The sequence below is a fragment of the Phoxinus phoxinus genome, assembly GCF_949152265.1.
Source record: "Phoxinus phoxinus genome assembly, chromosome: 4".
Classification (NCBI taxonomy): Eukaryota; Metazoa; Chordata; class Actinopteri; order Cypriniformes; family Leuciscidae; genus Phoxinus; species Phoxinus phoxinus.
This window is the reverse complement of record NC_136879.1, coordinates 28,114,720-28,140,411: the sequence shown is the minus strand read 5'-3', so window position 1 is coordinate 28,140,411 and position 25,692 is coordinate 28,114,720. Positions and strand designations below refer to the sequence as shown.

Sequence of the window (25,692 nt, the reverse complement as noted above, 5' to 3'; positions counted from 1 at the left end):
TATTCACTGATAGTAGTGATAGTGAAGACAAAGAAGGCTGTCTGAGACGCCACTCTGCTGTCCAAACTCTTCCTGGCATTGTAATGCCAGAAGGATCCACAGCCCAATATGGAAATGCTGTTTCAGCAAGACAGCTACATTGTGCACATATTCTCTTAAATCAGGATCAAAATCAAGATAGACAAGAATTATAATATCTATAGACCAGACAACAATGAGTCTAACAGCACACAGGCAGAGGAAAAACTCATGGTTAGAGATTAATAATATGATTATATAGCCTATATATAAACCGTGAACTATTTGGTGTATCGGCCAGTTCACTAAGGAGCAGACAATGAAGTGACAGAGTACTACCATCATATCTACTGACAGTGAGGGTGCTCTGATTAAAGTCAAGGTTAGCATGAGGTTATCTCCCATGTGACAGACGGCAGGAATGAACTACACTGCTTAATGCTGAAGGGGAAAATTGTGTGTGTGACTCTACTCTGCTTTGAGTTGGACATGCTCAAAAGATACCTTTCCTAGAGACACAGCTCAACAACAATGCTTCTTTGTGAGTCGAATTGAGCCGTTTAGCAAAACAAAACTGTGATTATGGCCATGTACATTCTGGAAAGTTTTGGGAGTGACAACCACAGTTAAATGCAGGAGTGAAAGCCCTGAATTCTGTGACTCATTCTGTGTGTACTGAATACAGTAGTCAATTACACATGTGCAAAACAGCTGTAAGCAAGAAACAGATGACAGCAGTTCAAAATAAATTTATTTAAAACCAATAATGAAACCATCTGATAAATTGAATTAATTAGGCTACTTGTCCAGTCTATATACAGTTCATAAAAAAACATCAGCATTATATTTTGGATTTCAATTAAATAACGGTTCTTGCAGGTTTCCATAAGTCAAATTTAAGACCTTAAAGACCCACTCCGATGAAAATCATGTTTTTCTAGGTGTTAACATGTTCTTGTGGCATTTTTCTGATGTTAGAGGACATATCTTGAGAAAAATAAGCTCAAAGTTGTATTTCTGAGTATTTCTACATTCAAATGTCTTTGAATCAGTAGCAGACGCTAAAATGCCGTTTAAAATAGACTGGAGTTATGACGTAGTAACTCCACTGGGCGGGGCCACGAGCTCATACTCAAATTGGAACACATACTGTAACAAATAAGTCACTTTTCACCGTCTATCAATCGTCAAAACTAAAGTTTGGAGAGCACAGACTGATACCGTCAGTAATTACATCATTACATAAAGAGAGAGGGCAGCCAGCCTCCTCCAGCCAAGCAACAGGCGACATTCGTGCATGTGAAATTCCGTGCTCGTCCAAGTAGACTTGCACACGCCGGGTGGCGACGAGTTTCGCCTGTCGCAGTCGTTTGTCCCCTCGTGTGTCAAGCCCATCACTCGTGAGAGAGTCAGTCAGTTTTTCAGATATAGCGGTGACATTAGCATCATAATAATCCCGAAATTCCGAGCAATCCACTGATACTAAATATGTCCTGATTGATCACTGTGGGAGGGATGAAATATTGAGACGAAGTCGAGCTGTTTTTTACCGCGACGTCTCGGAGTGAAATAATGATCGGTGATCGGTGATAACTTTGATTAACTTCGGATAATAATAATTAACGTGTATATATAATACTGTAATGCTTCTCCGTGCCAACGGCTCCGCCCACAACGCAGAGGCGAATTGCTAATGAGCTACTGCCGCTCTGCTGAAGCGAAGTCCCAGAAAACGGCACAGGTTTTGAGATTTTGGCTAAAAATGGCATAATCATAATTTAAAGACCACTGGGAATGTTTAAAAAATAGCTCAAAATATGATCGGAGTGGGACTTTAAGACATTAAGACGTAAAGATTGAAATTTAAGACGTACACAACGCATTAACCAGCAAATAACAAATAAAAATAGCATCAATATGCACTTTTTGTTTACATAAACATTAAAATGATAACATTAAAAATGATGGCCAGATTTTAAAAGGGTGTCTTGCAACATGTTATCTACTAACATGTACAAGTTCAAATAAAGTATTTCAGCCTTTAAATATTATTTTTATAAAAAGAATGAGCCAAAAAAAGATAAATTACTGAAATTTACTATAGAGAGTCCCACCCCTCCGCTTCCGGCTCATGGGACCTTATTTCGGAAAAAATATGTATGGTAGTCAATGGCGAGAGACGACTTATCTTTTTATTCCGTCCGAAACATGGGTGTGCCCTGAATTACACCCATGTTTGTCAATTTAAAAGATAATTATGAAAGTCAAGAAAGTCACAGTTTGTCATAAAACAGAAGAGTAACATTTAGTTTCAAGTGAAAATCGCTCAATGAACTACATCTCTCGTCTCGCACTATACGTCACCGTTGCTCGTATGTGTGCAGTCTGATACACAACACTCAGGCGTGACGGCATAACGTTGCGATTATGACGTAAGACTATAGAAAAAAAGACAGACGTTAGCTTCAGTAAAGTTAGCTTCATTCGAGTGAAAAGGTATGACGTCACATGTGTGCCTTTTCGGTTTGTAATTACGTATTTTCAGTCTTATACCTCAACAGTTTTTCATCAAACTGCGACTTTCTTGACTTTAAAATGTATCTTTTAAATTGACAAACATCATGTGTAATTCAGGGCACAATTCAAACGAGATCAAAATATTTGTTGTCTCTCGCCATTGACTACCATACAATATTTTTCCGAAATAAGGTCCCATGATGGTCAACCGGAAGGGGAGGGACTTAGGCTCTCTATTATTAGCTTATTATTGCACATTAAAATTCGGTCTGATTTTCCCGTGGCGTCTGTCGTTGCTATCCAACCATGCACTGCGCTCTCCACAACGACAGAGTTTTAGTAGCTAATGGATTTCCACCACCTATAAATGCTTGCTGTAGCTCTGCTACAAGATTTATTTATGGAGAGGAGAAAAACACCCGTAGTGTTTGGGTCCTTCATGTTGACTGAGCTTTCAATGTTACTGAAAGGGTGAAGCTGATTGGTTGGTTCTTGTCACATGGCCTGCGGTGCGCTTGCAGTATTCTGAAGTTTAGATTTTTTCATCTCGCTCCGCCTGGAAAAAACAGCCGCATCGCTTCTATTATGAGCGCGCTTGCCGCACGCCTACATTTGAAATAACGAACTTGAGTGCGCAAAAGACGCAATATGTGAACGGCCTCTTGGCGAGCTACCTCTGATCATGCCACGAGCTACTGGTGGCTTGCGAGCGCCGTGTTGGAGACCCCTGCTCTACAGCTCCGCTTTGTAGGCTACGACTCAATACTTTTTTGCTACGTTATAATAACTTTCTACTTTGTAATAACTTTCTGCAGCCAGCGTTTCTGGAAATGAACGAGAGTAAAACCTTTTTTAGACCAGACTAAATGAAATTTAAGACCTTGGATGAAAATCGGGCCGTTTTTAAGACGTTTTAAGGCCTTAAATTTAAAGTTCATCATTTTAGACTTTTAAGACCCCACGGGAACCCTGAAATAAGGTAAATTTTAGTTCACAAAAATTAAATTTATGTTATCATTTACTCACCCTCATCAGTCATTCCAAAATCATGACTTACTTTCTTCTGTGGAACACAAAATATTGATATTTTGAGAAATGTCTCAGTGATTTTTTACTTCTATACAATTGGAAGTCAATGGGGTGTTGCTTCTTGCTTGGTTCCCAGTGTTTTAGTATCATCCTTTTGTTTTGTGTCTTCGTATCGGATTTAAAAAAAACATTTAACCACCTCAATTGTTAGAAGTTATGTGCATTTTTAGAATGCATTTTTTATGCGATAGGCCAAGCTTTTACGTTCACTCGATCGCACAACAGTTCCAGTGCAACCAAACTCAAATCACTTCCTACAGCCTGGTTCAGTAGCCTACTCCGGTGCACTCCTGGGTCCGCATGACAGCTTTCACATTACCAATTTTGAACTAAACTGAACTAAGCTAAGCTTGCTCTCTCAGTGAAGTCTTTGAAAGTATAACATGACTATCTCGCTGTTAGGACAAACCTTTTTTTTTTGTTGTTCAAAATAGAAACTCTTATGAATTCATAACATTTACAGACAAGAATATAATAACTGTAAATCTAAGTTATGCTCTGGAGAAAAACAATCCAATCTGAAAATCATTAAACCGCAAGTGCAATCTGTCAAAAAACATCAAGAAGCCCACGTGAAACACTGCTTATGAGCTTTTTAGACATTTAATAAAATGCTTGAACAAAGACAACCATCCTTAACTGTGTATGTGACTTTGGACAGAAATCAAATACCCCTTTTCCACCAACAAGAACCAGGTGCTGGTTCAGAGCTAGAGCTAGAGCCGGTTCGGAGTTGGTTCTACTGACGGTTCTTCTAAGAACCGGTTTGCCTTTCCACTGGCTAGAGAGCCAAAACAGAGCCAGATCTTACGTCACTGTGTATACATCTCATGTTGCCCAGCAACGCTAGCGCGGCAGCGCCAAACAAAAACACACCAGGCTTGTTCGAGATGGTTCGGCTTCACGCAGACCGATCGCCGCGTGACATTAAAGCACTGCGAAAGCGATCCAAAAGCACAAGGAGTCGTATGCTCTCCAAATAATCCCGGAGCTCTGATCGGTCCGCACCGCTCCGATGCATCTCGAACAAGTCTTACATCAACAATGGCGTTCGTTGCGTTACTATTGATGCTCATGGCTTTGCGAAACTACATCGGCATCCAAACACGGTGAATCCAACGCGTTCGTGCAGCTCGCCGTAACTTGCATAGACGGAGATTACAATCGAGCAGCTATTAGCTGGATTAGCAGCTATTTAAAAAATGGCGGTCACAAGTTTCTTTTCGTCTTGTTGGTCACGGTAACCCCACCCCCAGCCCCTGACGCAAGCGGTTCTTACTCTAGCCCAGCAATGTTTTGGTGCTACTTAAGAACCATTTTTACTGGTTCGGAGCTGGTGCTTTGGTGGTCGAAAAACAAAGAACCGATTTGAAACTAGGCTCTGGCTCCGAACCAGCACCAGCTCTGCCTTGGTGGAAAAGGGGTAAAAGTAAAGACTTTATTAAATCTATGCTCAGGATATCATTAAGATGGCCATTGGCCACAAGATGAAGTTTCAATGTTTTATCATGCATGATGTGGAAACAGAGACAAGTACCAAAGATCAGTGCTGGCAGGAAAACAAGCAAGCATTAACAAAAACAAATTACTTTCAAATAATTCCCATTATGAGGTAAAGTGTCATGACTGTTAGACTCTTAGGCACATGATAGTCCTCAAACACCTGCCCAACCGCTTTTGAATAAATGTCATTGAAACCCTAGATCTCAATAACAGCAAGCCACAGGAGCTACACAGTCGCAACACAAATACAAAATTGGAAATGGTACTGAAAATGGCAAAGAAAAGAAAACATTGTGATCAAACAAATGAGTGCTCAAAGCAATGGGTTGGTATCCATGGAAACAGAGAAGCGAAGTGGCGAAGAGTGGAACCTGAGTGGGCAGAGATGCTGAAGACAAGGAACAAAATATAATTTCATTTAGAGAGGGCTTCCTCAAACTAACCAAAGAACTGTCTTAAAACATGCAGAGCTGCCTCTTTAGACTGCATTTTTGGCTGGTGCATACACAGCCCTATGACTTCCAAGATCTGGAAAATTCGGACGGACATTTAACAAGGCAATAATAGTTGGTTCAAATAAAGTATCAAAAGTAAGCAATCATATGGTTTTATAGAACAACACTGTAGAAATACATAATATAAAAATCATCTTATGTACATTATGCATAACAAATGTCTGCAGAGGGCACCAATGGCCTTGTCTTGTTACACTTTACAGCAGATCAAATCCTTGTTACACTTTACAGCAGATCAAATCATTGTTTAAAAAGGTACACTGTGTAGGAATTTCTCCCATCTAGCAGTGAAATTGTGTTTTGCATTCAAACGAATAGTGCTCTCTAGCGCCTTGCTTTTTCAAATGAGTGTTGCAACTAGGGTAGCCGTTATGTACCAAGAAGCTACGACTCCAAGAAGTCTTCCAATAGCCCTTCATTGAGTTTTCTTTTTCAAACAAAGTGCAACTTGACACACAACGAACAAATGAATGTTACAGTATGAATCACAGACTGTAAAAAGCATGAACTATGCCAATTAGTAGTGATACATTCTATAATTGTTTATTTTTCGATGTACGTGCATTATTAAATATCATCATCAGGTGATTCAACGGTAGGGAGAGGAAGAGGTAGAGGGAGAGCAAGACGACAGAGACGTACCCTGCATTATGAAGTACCGTGCAGGGCAGCCTTTCAAATTTGCCGGGACAGTGACAAGCGCCTCTCCTTGTCCGTTCCAGCTGGTTTCAGTCACGTGACGCTGGCTTTGAACGAAAACGTGTTGAGGTAGGCTAGTGCTTTTTGTCCCTCTCTGCTATTATAGTTTTTCAAAATGGCGTAACAACATGGAAGCCTCCTTGGACTTACCCGTCCAATGTAAATAAAGATAAAAAAAATGATTTGCTTACGAGGATAAGTAAGATCATTGGCAGAGGTCATTTTACACTAATGAGGACACATTTATGAATAAAGACATTGATTTTAGCAAATAAAATACTTTAATAAAAAACTACACCGTGTACCTTTAATATTGGCCAAATTACATTTAATTCAATTGTTTACTTAATCTTTATTATCTGGCGACTTCTTTACGATAGAAATGCTCTGATTTTGCATGTTGTGATGTCCACATATTCTACAGTGGCTGTTGCGAGGGTTTAAACTCATTTAGAAATCGCAAACAAACAATCTGCATATTTTAAAGCGTATTAATGTATTCTCCTGTGTTGGCGTAGGTTTATAAATGCTTTACCTTACAAATTTGATGAAATGGCACACATTGCGTTCCCAAACTAAAGTTATATGCATCCCAAACCAAATGGTAACGTTTGTGTGGAGCAGCATTTACTGATAACGGGTAAATTGCAATTCAGGATTTTAAAAAATTTAATAGGCTACTCGAATTTAATTGAGGAATCGTGACAGCCCTAGTTGTTCCATCTCTTTAGAAGATTTTTTTACTGTGAAACAACAGCCTGGGCCAGCGTAGCCACATTGTGGAACAACTGATTAGTGCAAAACAAATTCATTGGAAATGTGCGATGTATGCGCAGTTACAAATATCAGGCAGTATACACACCATTCAGGTGGCGAAATGTGTCGCGCGCAACATACTTGGACCCTCGCATACACACAAAAAAAAAGTATAAAAAACCCCCCACACATTTCATAAGGTCTTTTTAAAATGAAATGCATTTTTAGTTTTATGAATTCAATTGATTAGACAATAATTTTTGATTATTAAAATTCAATTAAACCATTCAGAGTCCAGAAGAATTCAAAATAAAATTTGGAAAAAGAAACTCAATTTCACATATGCAATAACTAATTTACTGATGCATCTGTAGTAGTATGTTCAGGACCACATAACTAAATCTACAGCACAAGAGCAAGTCCTCATCAAACGTCAAACTATAAATCTCAGGCAGGGCGGTGGCAGTATGCATGTGCAAAGTGTAAAGTGAGTAAGGGGAGCGGCTGCAGGAGAAGAGATGTGCAGCATTACCTCATTCTTGTTTGGAGGAGAGTCGTCTCGCTCTAACATCATTTCCGCAAAGTGCTTGCTTCCGGATCCACATCACCACTGCCAGCAAGACAGCATCCCGTACCCCTCCCACATCGACTCCACAAAACCAGTGCATCTCTCCTCAGTAAACAAACAAGTCTTATCAGACTCAGATGATCCCCTGTGGGTATATCTTGTCTGACTGCCTCTGGGCGTTTGGATTTGCTTTGCTTATTATCCAGCTGCCATCATGTATCAGAACATGGCATCACAGGACTGCAGAATGAGTCCCTTTGCAGGATCTGAAAGATGGTAACCTTTGTACAAACCCTGTACATGAAACAACATGGCCGACAGAAAGTGGCTTTCATCAAAGCCAGCACTCTCACTTTGTGGCTCTATCCAGGAATTCTGCGGGAGAGCTCATTTTTCCCTGATAAAAGGCTCCTAAACGGAGGTTGCTGCAAGTCTGCTGAGTAAGCACACACAATGTGTTCTTGAAGCATCCAAGTAGACTGTACACTGGTTAGAGCTGGAACGGTACAGATTTTTGCGAAGAAATTCCCACGGTATAGCGGTAAACCACTTTAAATCCGTCATAAGTCTTAATTACAAAAAATTATACTCCATTTTTATGTTTACATAATGTTATTTTTTAATTGAATCTCTATGTTGATTATATGAAAAGTGAACAGCGCGAGTAAGATAGGATCATAAGATGGGTCAGAGATGATTTTGACCACTTTATTAAGTTTTGTTTTGTAGAAAGTCTTTCTTTAAATTGTATTTCGTTTTGTAGAAATTAACTTGTATCTTAATTTTAATCACTGTTTAATCAACCAATTGCCTGGAATTAATAAAGAAGCAAATATAGCAGACATATAATCAGGATGTGGAGGCGCCGATGCGATCTCTTACATTACACGTGAACTGGAGCTTGTCTCATAAATGAACCGAAAGTCAGCGTATAGGCTACTTGCCTCACAGACATGAGAAATAAATAGAAAGCTTGAAATGTCTACTTTTAAACAAAATTCAAAACGAAAAAGAAACAGACTACTCTCTGCTTATGTAATCCGTATGAAATGTGCATTTCGTAGAGAAGAGTTTACTCTGTGAAAATATTTATTTATTTTTGTCCCTGTGCGCCGATCAGAATTCTGGGGATACATAGCCAATAGGCTATAGGCCTACTAGGGACTTTAGCTGTTAAATATCTTTGCTGCATTGGATCGGTCTCCTTTCTAGAACAGCCAAGAGCTTTCTAGCCTCGTGGCTTGCGTCAGCAGCGCCTTGCATCGCCCATAGACCTTAAAACAATCAGCGGATGGTGGGCGGGTGCGGTTTTGAAAATTGGTCAAAAATGTTGGTCTGGATAGATGTGCAGACGGATGATGAGTTTTGTGATGCGGTTGCAGATGAAATAATAGTTTATCCGCGCATCTCTTGAATGGAATGTTATTATGGGTCATCATGTAACATTGCGCTCCCCAACTCGCGAAAGGTCGGATTTGCTCCATCTTTTGATAAGTTTTGTTTAGAAAACCTTGAATCCATGCAAGACACAATTTCATTAGACATAATCCATGTCATTAGAATCAATGAATCCATGTCATTAGACACACGTGCACACATGTGCAGGCCAATGTTTTTTTGTTTTTTTTTGCAGTGATGAGCTCAGACCTTTCACAAACCTTTCGGATTTAATCGAATCCAGCTGTGATATCTTATGAAGCGTGCATTGTAGCTTTACCTGCATAAACGTGTTGCTACGAGTGACAGTCGGTCCGTGCGAAGTGAGTGAATGCGAACAGAAGATCAGTTTCACAGGAGACACGATCGGAAAACTTTAAATCCTTTGTTTTAAAATATGCTGTGCTATATCCAGTTGCCCACTGTGTCATATTCATATCGTTTTCACTGTGTGCTGTATGTAAAATGTATATATGCCAGGGTTCCTGCAGAATTTTTAATGTCAAATTTAAGGCTTTTTAAGACCTGAAGAAATCAAAATTAATACCGTACATTGGGGGGGCGCAATATTGACAAAAATGTCTCGATATTTTCAAAGTTTTGTTGTTAATAATTAGATTACTTTTTTTGTACTGGTACCATGGCTGATTTAGGCCTGTTGTTGACAGCAGACTCGCAAAGATATTCATATTTTTTATATTCTATGCAGTGGTCAGTTCACAGTAGTGACTGAAATTAAAATTTTTATTAAGGGGCAATATTTGCCACCTTAAATTGATTTCCAGGGGCATTTTCACCTATATATGGAATTTTTTTCTAAACGTATTTAGAGGTATTCATCACCTTTTATGTCAAATTCTAACATTCAAATTAAATTATATTTGAATAAGACAGTACCAAATTAAATCATTAAATTAAAATCCATCCTTGCAGTGCAGAGGAGACACCGAAGAGGCACTGAACTGGCATTACTATATTTACACTTAATTTGCAATTGCATAAATAAAGCTATTCAATATTTAAATATGAAATGATTTATAATTTCAATGTTTTAATTAAAAGATACTTTAAATATGAAACTAAAACCACCAGTAGGTGGCGGCAAGTCACTGTCTTAATAAGCGAGTTGTTGGAATCACTTATTCAACCGATTTGTTCAAACGGCTGATTCATTCAGAAAAACAAGTGATTGTTCATTGAATCAAATGAAAAAAAAAAAACCATCGCTGTCTGTGAAAAATTATCTTCATTATGAAATTCTCGTTGGCGATATAAAGTGAAAATTGACAATATTGTGTCCAAAAAGTAACTCACAATGTTAACTTTATTGTTAATTTAACTGTTGTATAAAATAAAAAGTACATTTGCAATTGTGCACAGGAAAACGACACTCTTGCTTATGTGATATTCTAATATAACAACATAATATGATATAAATATAAGACAAAAACTCATTTGGGGACATATCTATAACTGCACTGACACATCACGCAGTGAAAGCAGCATGAGAGACAAACGCGATGTCAGCTCACACTCACAGTGCCTCGTACAGTTAAAACAATGATTACTATATCATCATAGTAGACAATATCACACACTCCTAAGCACATAAAGAATGAACTTACAATTGAACTGACATTTACTCGATCTCTTATCCTCTCAAAACAAAGAAATAGCAAGAAAACAATGCATTATGTAGCCTAATTAGGCCTATAACAATGCATTATGTAGTGCATTACAGTAAGCAACACTATATTGCTTACAATTAAGGATCTATTTTTTAATGAAAAAAAATGAAATGATCAACAACAACAAAATGTGACTAATGATTTAAATGATTTATGAATTTAGTTTGAGATCAAAAACTGATTTCCTGACAGACGTGGATTGGAGGAAGGACCTGAACCATATCTAGGCACCACCAGAATATTATATATAACCTGATAGAAATTGTGACTGCCATTTAAACTGAAACTCTATACCCATAAAATGTGACACTATTATGTGACACAAGAAAGCCAAATAAATGAATGAATCAAATACTCTTATTTTAGTGATATGATGAATGTGGGTTAATTACAAACGCTACATGTTCTGGCAGTTCAGAGACGGCAGACCTTGAGCTAGAGTGTGTAAAGGGCACGTGCAATTGGATGTGTGTGCGCACAGCATGGGAGTGTTGAGCCAGCTGTCTCACATACACATGCACAGTCCCTTTGACAGAAGGCTAATGAGATTTGGGCTGCTCCGCAGAGGCCACGCCCCTTAAGACGACTAGCAGTGGGGTCTTAACACTAATGCTGTGTTTTTGTTTACAATCATTTGAATAAGTCCTGAGCCATGACACAATCTCCCGAATGCACACACACACACAAGCAGGCAGGAGCAGAGGGATTTCCACACTCTATCGGGAGGAAGCTTTAGATTACGCATTCACCTTCCCTCGCCGCAATGAAGGAGTGGCGGTTGGCATAGTAATCTCTGACTGCATGTGGCACTAATGCATGTATTATGTGTGTAAAGCTTTGCTCAGCTCCTCCTCAGGAATCTCTTAATCATAAACAACTACACCACCACAAAATTGCAATTCAAACACCCCCTGCTTGAACCTTTTCTTAACATCTCAAATATTTGGCATTTCAATTACCCTATTTCAGCCATCTACAATAACATCATAAATTTCAATCTGAAGTCTAGACTGACTCTAGAGGTGCTGACGTAGCATCTTAGTCGCTGGGTGAAGCTCCTAAGAGCACCAGAAGGGCCATCACCTCCTTCATGTGCCAGTCTGCAGATTAAATCCATACTGGTGATGGGATTCCTGCTGATTGGCTGGCGGCAGCTTCATCAGAGCTCGCCAGGGGCTGGCAAAGAGGCTATGCTTTAGAATGAGGTGGTCTCCAGAGCCCAGGCCTGCACACACCTGTCACACCTACAGCACAACACAACACGAAACCTACAGCTGTCACAATGAAACTACACAACCACGCACACAATTTAAATGCTGAACCTTACATGAATGGGGTGCTAGATTTCAGTGCTGAGGTGATTTTGAAGGTTGAGAAGGAGAATTATTTAGAGTAGATTAGTAATTTCACAATTAACTTGCAAATCTGTTTAATTAGAATAAAATCCCAAAGCCAAAGAAGGTAAGATCTAATAAGATACAAGCCACACAACTAAATACAGACAGCCTGGAGCAAGATGAGAGCACATTTTATCTCAACCGCAGAGTCAACAGCAATATTTAGCTCCTATAGGAAGACCTGACCTATGAGCTGCTCACACTGAGAGAGTTAAACTCGCTCCAGGAGAGCAATGACTCCTCCTGAGACAATGTTAACATGAGAAAAGCAAACCTTCCATCTTAAATACCCACATCTCACATATGTGTCTACAGAGCAGTGTGCTGTGTTTATTTTTTAAAACAAACCCTCACAGGCTTCAATCTGCCAAGCGTTCAATGCACAAACACAATGTGCTCTTGTATGAGTGACTCCATTATGTCTTTGTAACTATATATAGCAATTTTAAGATGTTGTGCAACCGTATGACCAAGATAAACATCACCAGGAATCCTGACACAGTTTTCTTAATGCTTTATAATTCATATTTTTTCAAATGAACAAGCAAAAAATAAACACAGCACACTGCTCTGTAGACACATATGTGAGATGTGGGTATTTAAGATGGAAGGTTTGCTTTTCTCAAATCTATTTAAAATGGATATAATAGGCTATATAAAATGTACAAGAAAAACCTAGACAGGCATGAGAAGAAAAAAAACTGAATAAATCAAATATAAAAAGTGAGCCAAGGAGAACAAATCTTACAATAGACAAACTCTTTTATGTTCTCCAGAAAAGATTTTTAAATAGTTCAAGTATCATTTCTGTATGGCTAGCAGCTGTGCTCTATGTATTGAGAAAAGCCTGAATAACTTGAAAAACACAGATTCTATTCATGTGTTCTGTATGAAATCAGCCAAAGAGGAAAACTGTTGAAGCAGGCGGTCAGCTTGTCAATGCCTCCATTTCCCCTCTGCTTTTGTCTAATAAATCCAGCAGTAAGTAATGCATCAAGATGCCCCCTGGTATTCTATCAGTATTCACAAAAACTGTCCAGCATTTGCTGCCAGTCTAAAAGCAGTCTTCACATTTATGCTAGAGAATCTATACAGGGTGGGAAGTTAACAACCTTTCTGCAGTTTTTCTTTTTATCCCAACATTAAACTTCTAACAGAATATCGCTGCAAACATATTTCGAACTTCTTTTTACCTAGAAGCGAACAACGGAAAATAACTTTGCAGTGAGTATATCAGGGCCTTAACCATAACCCTCTAAATCAACAGCCAAACAGAGAAAATCTGTATTTCTCACGTTTTTGTCAGGATAACAAATGATAAGCTCCTGCAATCAATATCTTCATTAGGTTGTTCATTGAAAGCCAGGCTACAGCCTGTGCCATGGAGGAGGGGTAAACAGCTTTACATATTCAACTTATTTTAATCTCTCCCTCATTACCTCATACCGATGATTAAAAGCTCTTATCTGTCCAACTCATGCACGTTCGAAGGTTAATTACACCGTGTGTGGGACCTCAGGACAGATTTATCCTCATACAACTGCAAGACAACTCCATAACCAGACCAAATAACAGTCCTTTTTCAGATTAAAACAGCACGTGGCATCAATGTATTTAAACCATTTCTCACAGTGGTTAAAAGCGCTCTCGAGCCTATTACAATGATGTCCATCCTGATGAGACACAAAAGAATTGTTTATATCCAGGCTTTGTAGTCATCTTCTCATTAACTCCTCATGACAGTGAACCAGAGATCTTTTCAACTGTCAAACTTGCTGATAAATCCATTCTGTTCTTCACTGTAGTGAAAAGTTGACGGTACGAAAAGTACGAGCACTCAAAGATGTCAATCACAAATTAATAAATGTATTTTCAATGGTGTGCTATCACAGTGAGATTGAGAAGAGATCAGAGAACTTACAACTCGTCACGTTGCCTCTGTGACAGCACCATGGTGGCGGTGGGGACGGGGCGGGGATGGGGGTCAGGTGTAGAGTGTGCAGCAACTGCTGTCTCCTTGGCAGGAGATCAAAGAGAGGACGCCGGGTCCGGCTCGCAGGGTGGTCAGCAGCTCACCCCAAACACTTCTCCTTAAAGATGGTCTCCAGGAACACCACGCATTGACAGCCTGCAGGCATCTACCAACCAGACAGTCCTTGCATCTGTGAAGAGAAAAAAAAAAAAAAAGACATTCGTCATTCACAATAACAGGACGGAATCGGAATGCAAATAAGTCCAGTCCAGATGCGCAGTGGTCATACAGGCTTACGGCAACAGTGGAAATACGCTACTGACCCTGTTCCTCTGAAAGTAGCTTTGGGGGCTAACACACAATTCATATCAGGTGTTCCATCTGCTCCATTTCCCCCCAGCACGCATCTCATTCTAGCCTGCATTCAGACCACCCTATCGGCTGCCATGTGGAGCGTTTTGTTACGGACTCCTGCTGCCCCTGTCAGTAGCTCTGAACACGTGTAAAAGGGACCGCTGACCCAGATTTTAACATCAACCTACTTCTGCACTCCAGTGAGATACACAGTTTGACAGCAACAAGGCGGCCTCTGAATTTCTCTCAGCTAAAAGAGAGATCACTGCAGTATGGATGGCAAAAGTACAGCTACTTTACACAAAGGCTTATTACAGTACTAAAGCCAAATGCACAGTACAAGCCTGAAGATCACAACAGCTCGTGGTCATCCACAGTCAATATGGTTGAGTTATAGAGATGAAACGGTAATTGAACGAAAATTTCATATCACAATATTGATAAAGAACACCGCGAGCGGGCATGTCGGAGAATAGCGCAGACACGCGTAAAAACACACCGCGAGCGGGCATGTCGGAGTCGGAGAATAGCGCGGACACGCGCTTCACACTGCGAGCGGGCATGTCGGGGAATAGCGCGGACACACGCTACACACCACGAGCGGGCATGTCGGAGAATAGCGCGGACACGCGCTTCACACTGCGAGCGGGCTGCGGGCACCCAAAAGATTGTTTGACAATCAATAATCCCTCACATCACACATTTTTTAAAATTATTTTATAGGTGAAAACAGACTTAAGGAACAGGATCCAGGGGTACCATTTAGCAAGCATAGGCTACGCTCAGCATCAGGGATGTTTGTTGTTTGGACAGACCTTTCCCCCACTGCCAAAAAATCCTAAAGGAAACACTGTAACTCTTCTCATTTGAACTTTTCTGAAACATTAACCAAGATGGCCTAGTATTGTTGTTGAAATGAGTCTGTGTTGTCTCGTTTTTTCACCGTAATTCTTAAAGTTAACATAATCTGACTGAGGAATCTTAGACAAGTAAATATTTTAACTGTGGTCAAATGTAAATTAACTTGTGCCTATTTAACTTTATTCAGAAAATTATTATTTAATTCTGCAATTTGCCTTCATTAGCGATTATCATCAATTTGATTACACAGATATTAATTAAACTAAACAGCTAGACAATGGCATCTCTGAATTCAATAATGAAATGCCTTTAACTGAACATTTTATGTTTAATCTTATTATTATACATTACTGACACTCTATCCTCCAATTTGATACTGTTAAGTGCTTTTTTGTTACAGAAGGCTATATTTTAATCTTTGTTAACAGTAGGTTATACAAATACAACGGGTCATGTTAGCCCTGGTCCAATTAAAAAAATATTAACAGATAGAACTCAGGACATTTTTGTTCATGTAAAATATTGTCATCCTCATTGTCATGTTCTAGACTTGTTATATTTAGCTTTAAATAAAAAAAAATACCCCCTTAATATTGTGGCAGTTTTTTTCTGTGGTATCGAAAATGGTATCGAATATCGATATTTTTCAAGGTATCGTATCGAAGTTAGAAATTCTAGTATCGTGACAGCACTATTGCGCATAATTTTAATAATTCCCGCAGGTCTCCCACTTATAATGCGGGAAATTGCCACAAACATTGATTCACTTTAGCATGCCATGTAGGTTTTATTAGTAAATTAATGCACACAGATTATAAAATCAAATCAGTCATTTTAAAACATTGTGCGAGATGCAATTTCACAAACAGCATCAGTGTTCAAACGGTGCTGCATTCTCTCTCGTCTGTCAAATGTGTTGCACAAGGCAAGCGCCAAGCGTGGTGCAGGCGGCGATACTACACTCTCGCGTTTCGGAGTCGTGACATGACGGAATATTTACTTGCATAATCGGGCCAGCATTGCATCATGACTAAAGTTTACAATTTGCACGTCTTTTTATGTCTTACCAGTTTAAACATTCAAGCGAATTTAAACTATTCAGTACTCGCGCGCTCGAGATGGTTTTCTCTGCATGCATACATAGAGTAAAGCCGCCTCACAAACACCTCGCGAGTAACAAAAGATATTTTTTGCGGATTATATCGCTTTATCCGTGTTTTGTATCCATACATATCCATACATGTTTTGTATCCATATATTGTACGATGAAGTAAAGCGAGACGTAATGAGAAGAAATGACACTGTTTGGTGCGCATTCCAACACTTACGTAAGACCAAATTGTTAAATACTAGGTGTTTAAAAGAGTTTGAAAAAAAAAACTAAGTTAAATTTAAGTGGTTATAGGTTTTGCTTTTATGGAATACGTTTTAAGTTTTGTTTAGTCATTGAGCATTGTTGACACGCTTCAGTATCACTATAATTGACATTATAATTGTTATTTCAGTTATTGAGGCAGAGACTTTAAAAGCAAAAGGAAGAGCCATTATAAGCTTTTTGTGCCAATTGTTTTATTTAATTTAACTCATTAAATTAAAAACTAAATAGTTTTTCAGTATAGTTTTTTATATCACAACTGTTATAACACTGGTTATTCAATAAACATATTACTGTTATTAAACTCTGCTCAAAAGAAATTTTAATTCCAAATTGATCCATATCGTGATACGTATCGTATCGTGGCTTTAGTATCGTGATACGTATCGTATCGTGACATTGTTGGTGATACACAGCCCTACCGTTCACCCCTAGTTTTTTTAGATTAGATTAGATTGGGTTTAGTAAAGGATTTTACTGTTTTAAATATGTAATTGCTGTGGGCCGTTAAAGCTACTGTTTTTTTTTATTTAATTTGTTAAAGGGGTGGTTGATTGCGATTTCACTTTTTTCATTTTAAATAGTGTGTAATGTTGCTGTTGGTGCATGAACTGTATCTGCAAAGTTGCTGCGCTGAAAGTTCAACGTAAGCAGAGATATCGTCTTTTAAAAATCAGGAAGTTTAATGCCTACAAAAACGACTCGAATGGGACTACAACGAGATACTTCCCGGGTTTTATACGTAACTAACCCATACATTTACATCAACCCTCCCTCCGGAATATGGAAAAAAGGGGGCATGGCCATATTTCTGCAGCTTTGTGGAAGAGGAAGAATTATAGTGGAGAGCTGTAGCCATGCCGTCGAAAGTGTGTCATTTTCACCCAGCTGTCAGGGCTTCTGTGTTCGGCTTCCTATGGACGCTGTAGTTCGTCAACAATGGCTAAAATTTCTGTTTGATTATGTTCCTGAAAATTACAATCGTAGCTCTCTGTGCTGCACAGTTTACGGAAGACAGCTTCCAGAATCTCCACGAATTCAATGCCGGATTAAACAAGAAACCGTCACTAAAACATGAAGCAGTTCCAACTTTAAACCCAGAGGCAGCCGTTGTTGGGCCACAACCTGTAAGTAAGACTTAATAATTGTAAATGTTTGCATGTATAATTTCAGACGTAATGTTTTAGTTTTATCAAGTACGTAAACAAATGCCAGCGCTGGTGTTAGTAGCCACTTAGTTATGCTATTTCGTGTGTCTATGACAAACGCGTACAAACATTTTGAACCTGCAATTTGTAATTATGTACTAATTTTGTAAATGTATTTTCCATGTATACTTTAAAGTAATTTTTCGATTTGATCAAGAACGTAACCCAATGCCAAAGCTGTTTGTTTATAGTAGCCAGTTAGTTCGATGCTATTTTGTGTGTATAAGACAAACGTGTAACGTTATAAAGTTTTAAAAATGATATGTAATCGCAACAGCAAACTTCAGCTGCGGTATTACTCAGTAATTTATTCAGTTATATTAAATGTTTAATCAGGAGAAAACTATCTCAAAAGCTAACAAGTGGCAGCAGTGGCATTTTCAAGTAACAGCGTATCGAAATTATTATATAATAATAGTAGAATAGAATAGAATAATAATAAAAATGTACCATTCAGAAACGTTTTGTAAGAGCCGTGTTTGGGGAGGTTCTGCTTGACTCTTCATTGCCGCTTTCTGGGTCTGATTCTGGCTCAAACTGTACGGCAGTATTGACACCATTATTTACATTTGACCGGAGCACATGCGACTTTCGCCCGTAAAGGTGATGGGCGTGAAGTTTCCGGACAACGTGCACTACGCAGTTTAGCCAATTACAACACACCGGCCCAACTAACCAATCTGAGCCCATTGCCTGTTTCTGAGGGAGTGGTTTTATAGAATCAGTAAGTCAACCGGTCGTTCAAATGACAGAGGAGAAAGCGGCTTACAATAAACGTGAAATTTATGAAAAATAAGGCAAAAAAAACAAAAAAAACAAGACAGACATGTTAGCCTATATTGCACCCCATAAAGCAAAGAAAAAAAAGCAGTAAACCACCCCTTTAATATTTAGCTTTAAATATATACAACAACATACAAGTTGCTATTATTAATATTGCTTTAAATTAGTACCATTTAAGTCATTGGCACTGGTAAAAATCACAAAAGAATTTTGCATTGTGACAGTCCTAGTGTGTAGATTTACACACGCTTCAACCGATTTGGTTTATTGCGATTATGAAATCGCAAAGGCTGCGATTATTTTCTATCCACAGCTTGTCAGTGACGGACGGTAGTAGTAAATGCTGTTCCATCTGAAAGCTCACGAGTTTGAGTTGCTTATAATGCGAATTTGAAAAAGCAACACACGGCAAACATAAGCATTTATGGACCTCTTGTACAACAAAAGACAACATTATAGAAAATCAAAGCGTTTCAATCTTCTGTTTATTCAGCTACAATGATAGTATGATGCCCATAGTGGTTTCCTTGAATAACGCATGTTGTTTACTTCTGCAGCAGGGCATATTTGGAGTTTCTACTCTCGCGTTTTATGACGGATCAGCATTTACTACTGAGCACAGAGCCATACTTCACTGACAAGCTGCACATAAAATAATCGCAGCCTTTGATAAATCATGTGCGGTTTCATTTCAATTAAACGTGCAGCCCTATACAGAACTACTCTATTCAGGAAATCAAATTAAGGAATTGAGAATATTAGGCTATACAGTAAACAAATTGTCTTGACTAATAAAGAGCTAATCCAGCCATCAGAGTTGGTTCTCTTGGAGACATGAAGGGAAACACTACAAGCCTACCCCTTTTTCACCAGCATGAACCGGGTGCTAGTTCAGAGCCAGAGCTATTGCCGGTTCAGAGCTGATCCGACTGACTAGCCTTCTAAGAACGGTTTGCCTTTCCACAGGCCAGAGAGCCACCACCACAGAGTCAGGTCACTGTAACTCATGTTTCCCAGCAACGCTAGCGGGGCAGTGCCAAACAAACACACCAGGCTTGTTCGAGATGCATCGGCTTCTCACAGACCGATTGGCACATGACATCAAAGCACTGCGAGAGCGATCCAAAAGCACAAGGAGTTGTATGCTCTCCAAACACTCCCGCAGCCCTCCGATCGGTCCGCGCAGCTCCGATGCATCTCGAACAATCCTTCCATCAAAAATGGCAGTTGCGTTACTATTGATACTCATGGTTTTGTGAACCTACATCAGCATCCTAACACGACGAATCCAACGGGTTCGTGCCGCTCGCCGTAATTTACATAGACGGAGATTAAAATCGAGCTGCTATTAGCTTTTTTTTTTTAAATGGCGGTCACAAGTTTCTGCTCGTCTTGTTGGTCACGGTAACCCCGCCCCCAGCCCCTGACGCAAGCTGTTCTTACTTCTAGACCAGCAATGTTTTGGTGCAACTTACAAACCACTTTTTCTGGTTCAGAGCTGGTGCTTTGGGTGTCAAAAGAAAAATAACAAATAAGATTTGAAATTAGGCTCTGGCTCTGAACCAGCACTTAAACTGCCTTGGTGGAAAAGGGGTATTAGAAACCTGGATCTTCTATAGAGGCTCAATGGTACTACTCATGATGAACAAGACACAGCACACAGAATTCCTCAACCGAGCACTAAACACTCAAAGACATTCCACACATAAATCTGACAGGCTCAGCACTGAGCCAGAGAGAGCCTGAGTTGGGACCAAAAAAAAACAGCAGTAGTTGAATGGCTTAAAGTGCTTTCAGTTTCATACGAAATATTATTAACAAGAGTAAGAGAACAGTCTTTATCAGCAATTGACCTGCTGGGCCAAACGTTTATCTGTAAATTTGCCAGAACCCAAGCACCACTTGAACTATGAACAACTTAAGAGGCTCTGATATGCTGACAGGCCTGTCATTTAAACGGATCAGATAATCACTGAAAAATAAAGAGAAGCAGAAATCAAATCACCATATCATGACAGCCTCATCAGGCTTGCCAATCCCAGCAGCGTTACATGTGATGCACAGTGCACAAGACCTTTTTTTCTCTTAACAGCAAGGGCAGTTGGACACAATGCCAGGAATGTAAATGATACGAGCAAGAACTGTTTTATTAAAATAGGACCTGTATAGTCATAGTAGCTTTTTCAGTCTTTGTCATGCAAAACATTAACAGCAGCTGAGGGAATCCAATTCAAGCAGACCCAATTTACTAGCGGCACTACATTTATTGCTTCAAATACAATTTCATATGAGAAAGTGCTTTGAGACTTCTGCAATACTAACTGTAATCTTTGAAAATTAGATTAGGGTCAGAGAAGCAGGTTCAAGCCACAAATAAGCAGTATAAGTAGTTATAAGCCAATAAATTCTCAAACGCACAGGCCTTAGTCATTCTTCGTACCAAACCGAGCCATAACGTATAATCCTGGACATTTCAGCATATAGATTGAATCAAAAACAGGGAAGAGATGCTATTGATCCAGCCAACTGACCACCATCTTGAAATCCACATTTCACACATCAAACAGTGGAGCTTTTAGTTGCCATGGTGAATGCATTACTGATCCCCACTGGCACCGAAACACATTATGGCTGCTTCTTTGCAGACGCACATCCAGTGAGCAAACCAAACCCACAGTAACAGTACTTCATGCCACGCCACCTCCATCCTAGTCATTACAAACTGCCTGTTGGGACTCCACAAACACACAATTATCCTGCGTTATTTCAGCCAAGGGCATGATGGGGTCTCTAGCAACCGTCTGTCTGTGTGCAGCCGAACCACACAACTGAGGAAAAACAGTCCAGTAGTGATTATCTGTTACTGCTATAAAAAGACCAATGCAGAACACTAACAAGAGCCTGTTATTAAGACAAAGAATGAAACAAAGAACTCTAGCATCTGCTGTATTCTGGTTTATGCTGATTGTTTATTAGTATAAAGATAATGAGAGATATACATTCAACAAGGACTTAGGCTAGACTAATAGGCTATAGTACAAATGTTGCATGATTAAAAAAAAAAGAGAAGTGTAATTTCTAGGGGTGGGAAAAAAAATAGATATTGCAATATATTGTTGTGCTCTCTGTCGCAATAAATAATCGATACACTAACGCCCAATATCGATATTTTATTACAACACAAAATTATTAATTTACCCGTTGTCAGTGTCACTACCCAATATCTACCATTCTGTTTGCGGGGGGCGCTGTTCGAGTAAATAGGGGTAAAGTGGTGCAAACAGCGGCCGGTGAAGAACACAAGTTAACTAACAACAACAGGGAATTGCAGAAAAAAAGAGAAGCAAGAAGAATGGCGGAAAACAATAAAAAACTAATCAAAGACCCACCCGCTAGTTTCCACTCTAAAGTGTGGAGACACTTCGGGTTTTACGAGACAGTCGACGGAAAGGCACTGGATAAAGACTATGCAATCTGCAAGAACTGCTTTGCAAAGATAAAATATAACAGCAACACTACGAATCTGCAAATGCACCTCGTTCGCTATCACGGTGAACTACTCTCAGGTGATAATGAGGGCAAACCAAGTCAGCCGACAATCACTACTGCGTTCGGTATTATGGTTTACCGGTGACATAATCTCTGCTCAGAGGTGTGCTCTTACATCTGAGCATGCTGATCAGTTAGTGTTCCTCAAGAAGAATATGCCTTGATGTGTCCGCTGTTTACAGTAACTTACTACTGACGTTTCAGTATTATGGTTTACACATGTTAATGTTGTTTTGTAATGTTCATGCACTTTTATCTGTCTAGATGTACAGTGTTTACATTGAAGACCAGGAGGCAGTGAGTTATTATGCAAATGAATATTTCTTTGCACAATGTTGGAAATGTTGGCATTAATAAATGCATAAAATTTCCTTAATTCCTTATTCCTTTTTCTTTTCAGTCACATATATCGTGATATATCGTTGATGAAATTTCTTCCAATATATTGAATATTGTAGATATCGCGAATCGTGATATTATCATATTGTGGACCACATATCGCCACAGAATTGAATCGTGAGGTACCTGTATCGTCCCACCCCTAGTAATTTCCATCATTTACTGTGCATCTCAAACCCCCAAAACAGGCCTGCAAGTCTGTCGATTCAATAGATTATTTAGTTTAAGACAGAAGGCAAAAGAAAACATCCCTCTTTCTGAAATTGTGCAAGCTGGTAAAGACAGGCGGCCAAAAAAGCTTGGACTAGTAATCACTTCTCACATTCCCTTGATGGAATTGCAGGATCACAAAACATTTCCACTAAGGGAATGTTGAGTAGCAGCACATCTTGAATGGCACAGAGCTTAAAAGATGACCAGACGTGAGATGAATATCCCTAACTTGAGATCACAAATTATGAAGCACATCATTAAAACATATTTGTAAAGATACTTTTATTCAGCAAGGATGCATTAAATAGATCAAAAGTGACAGTAAAAACATTTATAATGTCAAAAAACAATTTGTATTTCAGATAAATGCTGTTATTTTGAACTTATTCATCAAAGCATCCTAAAAAACATTAAAAATAAGAAATGTTTCTTGAGAACCAAATCAGCATATTGTGATTTTTGAAGGATCATGTGACACTGAGGACTGGAGTAATGATGCTGAAAATTCATCTTTGACATCACAGGAATATGATTTATATAGGTTTAACTTTAATTTAATAACCTATATATTAAAATATAAAGTAGTTATATACTATTTTTATAATTTACAGGGGATCAAATTGTGTGATTAAAAACATAACCATGATTATTTTGGTCAATATTGTAATCACAATTATGTAACACGATTAGGAGTGGGTGATATAACCAAACGAGTAATTATAATGACTCATACTTCCATATGACTAGCCTATAGTATATTTTGTTACAAACAGTAAAATCAAAGAAGATTTAGTAGAAGAACAAATATAACAGAAAAAATATATAAGTTTTTCCTGCAAGTCTATCTACCATTATAGTATTCAGTTAAAGCCTACTAGAGAAATCAAGTAATACAAATAAACAAATAAAACACTGCAGTCTTTAGTACTGTATGAAATAGCTACTCTGATTCTTATTAAAGTTACTAAAGCTTTAATAGCACAGCGCATTAATATTACGTGTTTTACTGTATGTTTGGTCAAATAAATGCAGTGTTGTTTCTAGTGAAAGAAGACTCCTATTCTCACCATTAAAAAGTCTTACCAAACCCAAACTTCTCAACAATATTGTAGGCCTATATAGTATGCTGATCAGTGAACTTAAAGCTATAACATGATTGCAAGTTGCAACCATGCATGACACCTGTCAAACAACTAGGCTGGGAGTGTACAGCAAACTTGGCACAATAGCTAACCATAACGATTAGAGTACATCCAAAGTACACAAGGTAGGCTACCACATTTATTCAAAGCATTCACACCTTGATAAGAAACATGCATCCACCTGCCTCTTCAGCATGTTTAACGTTATGTATGCTTGCAAGATATTGTTAGTTATGCAGTAAGCAACAGTCGTTCAATTAGAGCATCTATTGTTGCATGGCCAAATATACTGCATCTTTATATGCAACCATAATCATATTCACAACATTACAGACCATCACAGTGTCCCAAAGAAATGAGCAGTATCGGGTCTGCATGCAAAGAATCAGCTGACCTACATTTTGAGACCAGCTCGGCACAGGTTGTCCAAATCTTTAGCTCACCCCTAATGACGGCATGTTTTATAGCTTAAAATGTCAAACATCTCAGTTATTTTTCATAACCTTGAAGTAAACGCACAAATATGTCGTCTAGGTTAAGCATCACGTTATGTTTTAAGACAACCAATGTGTTTGACAATTAGAAGCTCGTTTGAATACTAAACATGAATACTCTGTTTAGTAGTTACGCTCATATCTAACGTTAACCCCAAATATGCTGTCTAGTTAGGAAGTTCACTAGGTTTTGAAACACAGACCTCATCACCTTTATTCTCAACCGGTATGCAAAAAACAACAACAATATGAATGATGTAACTTTTATGTATTTACCCTAACCGAAGTGGATACGGCAAGGTTAACCTTGAACGTAACGTTTATAGATGATAAAATAGAGACTTGTGTTGACACGGGCGTTAGCCAACTGTTGCTAGCTAACATGACATTGATGAAACGACGTGTTGATTCGCCGACAACATACACTTATAACGAGCCGCTAAAACTACAGACCAGGGTGGGTAATTTATTGTTTTTTTTAGCAATAAATATGGTTACACAATACACACTGCTGAAGCTGTCGATATATTTACGACTAATTAAGAAAAAACAGAAGCTGAAGTATTCCTCCAACGGCCGCGTCCGCCATTTTGAGACACCGAGAAAAGGAGGCGCAAAAATTACATCAACAGCTCTTCTACCGGCGATTTTTTTATCTAACATAACCACAAAGGGAGACAAAATGGGATGTTCTTACCCTACAGAGTTAGCGCAGAATTTTACTCCTCAGAAGACGGTCGTAAGGGACGAAATGCGTGTTATTTTCGTGTTGAAAAGGGGGGCTGAAGTCTCGGGGTCTGCCTCCTTGCAGCGCCGCATTCGACTCTACACAGCACGGGAGCGCGCATGGGCTGACTTCAGCAGGCGGAGGCGCGCACGCCCTTCAATCTCACGCCCTCCTTTCAAAACCTGTGGGCGTAACTTGAATAAATATTCAGCTCATCGCCTAGTATTGAAGATAACTACAAAAATGGACCGTGAAAAATGATTTCTTACATGACCCACATCAATGAACTTTAATCTGGGTACAATCAGACCGCGTGCCCTGTTTGTGAGAGTCACTTGTGTCATTCTCAAGTCAGGTGCACAAAACAGTTAACATTATGATTCAGGCTTTGATTGTAACTTCCCAGCCACATGATGCAAATTATTTAT

At 39.0% G+C, this 25,692-nt stretch overlaps 1 protein-coding gene across 1 annotated transcript in view; it reads right to left on the bottom strand.

The window, feature by feature from the left end:
* The window catches only part of pafah1b1a (platelet-activating factor acetylhydrolase 1b, regulatory subunit 1a), a 41,310-nt gene extending 15,704 nt beyond the window's left edge, over positions 1–25,606 (bottom strand). The window contains exons 1-2 of the mRNA XM_079609615.1: positions 25,235–25,606; positions 14,109–14,349 (exon numbers count right to left, since the gene is read on the bottom strand). Of these exons, the coding sequence (XP_079465741.1) occupies positions 14,109–14,140 (32 nt within the window). The 5' untranslated portion in view covers positions 14,141–14,349; positions 25,235–25,606. The remainder of the gene's footprint in view (positions 1–14,108; positions 14,350–25,234) is intronic.
* Positions 25,607–25,692: the final 86 nt, after the last annotated feature.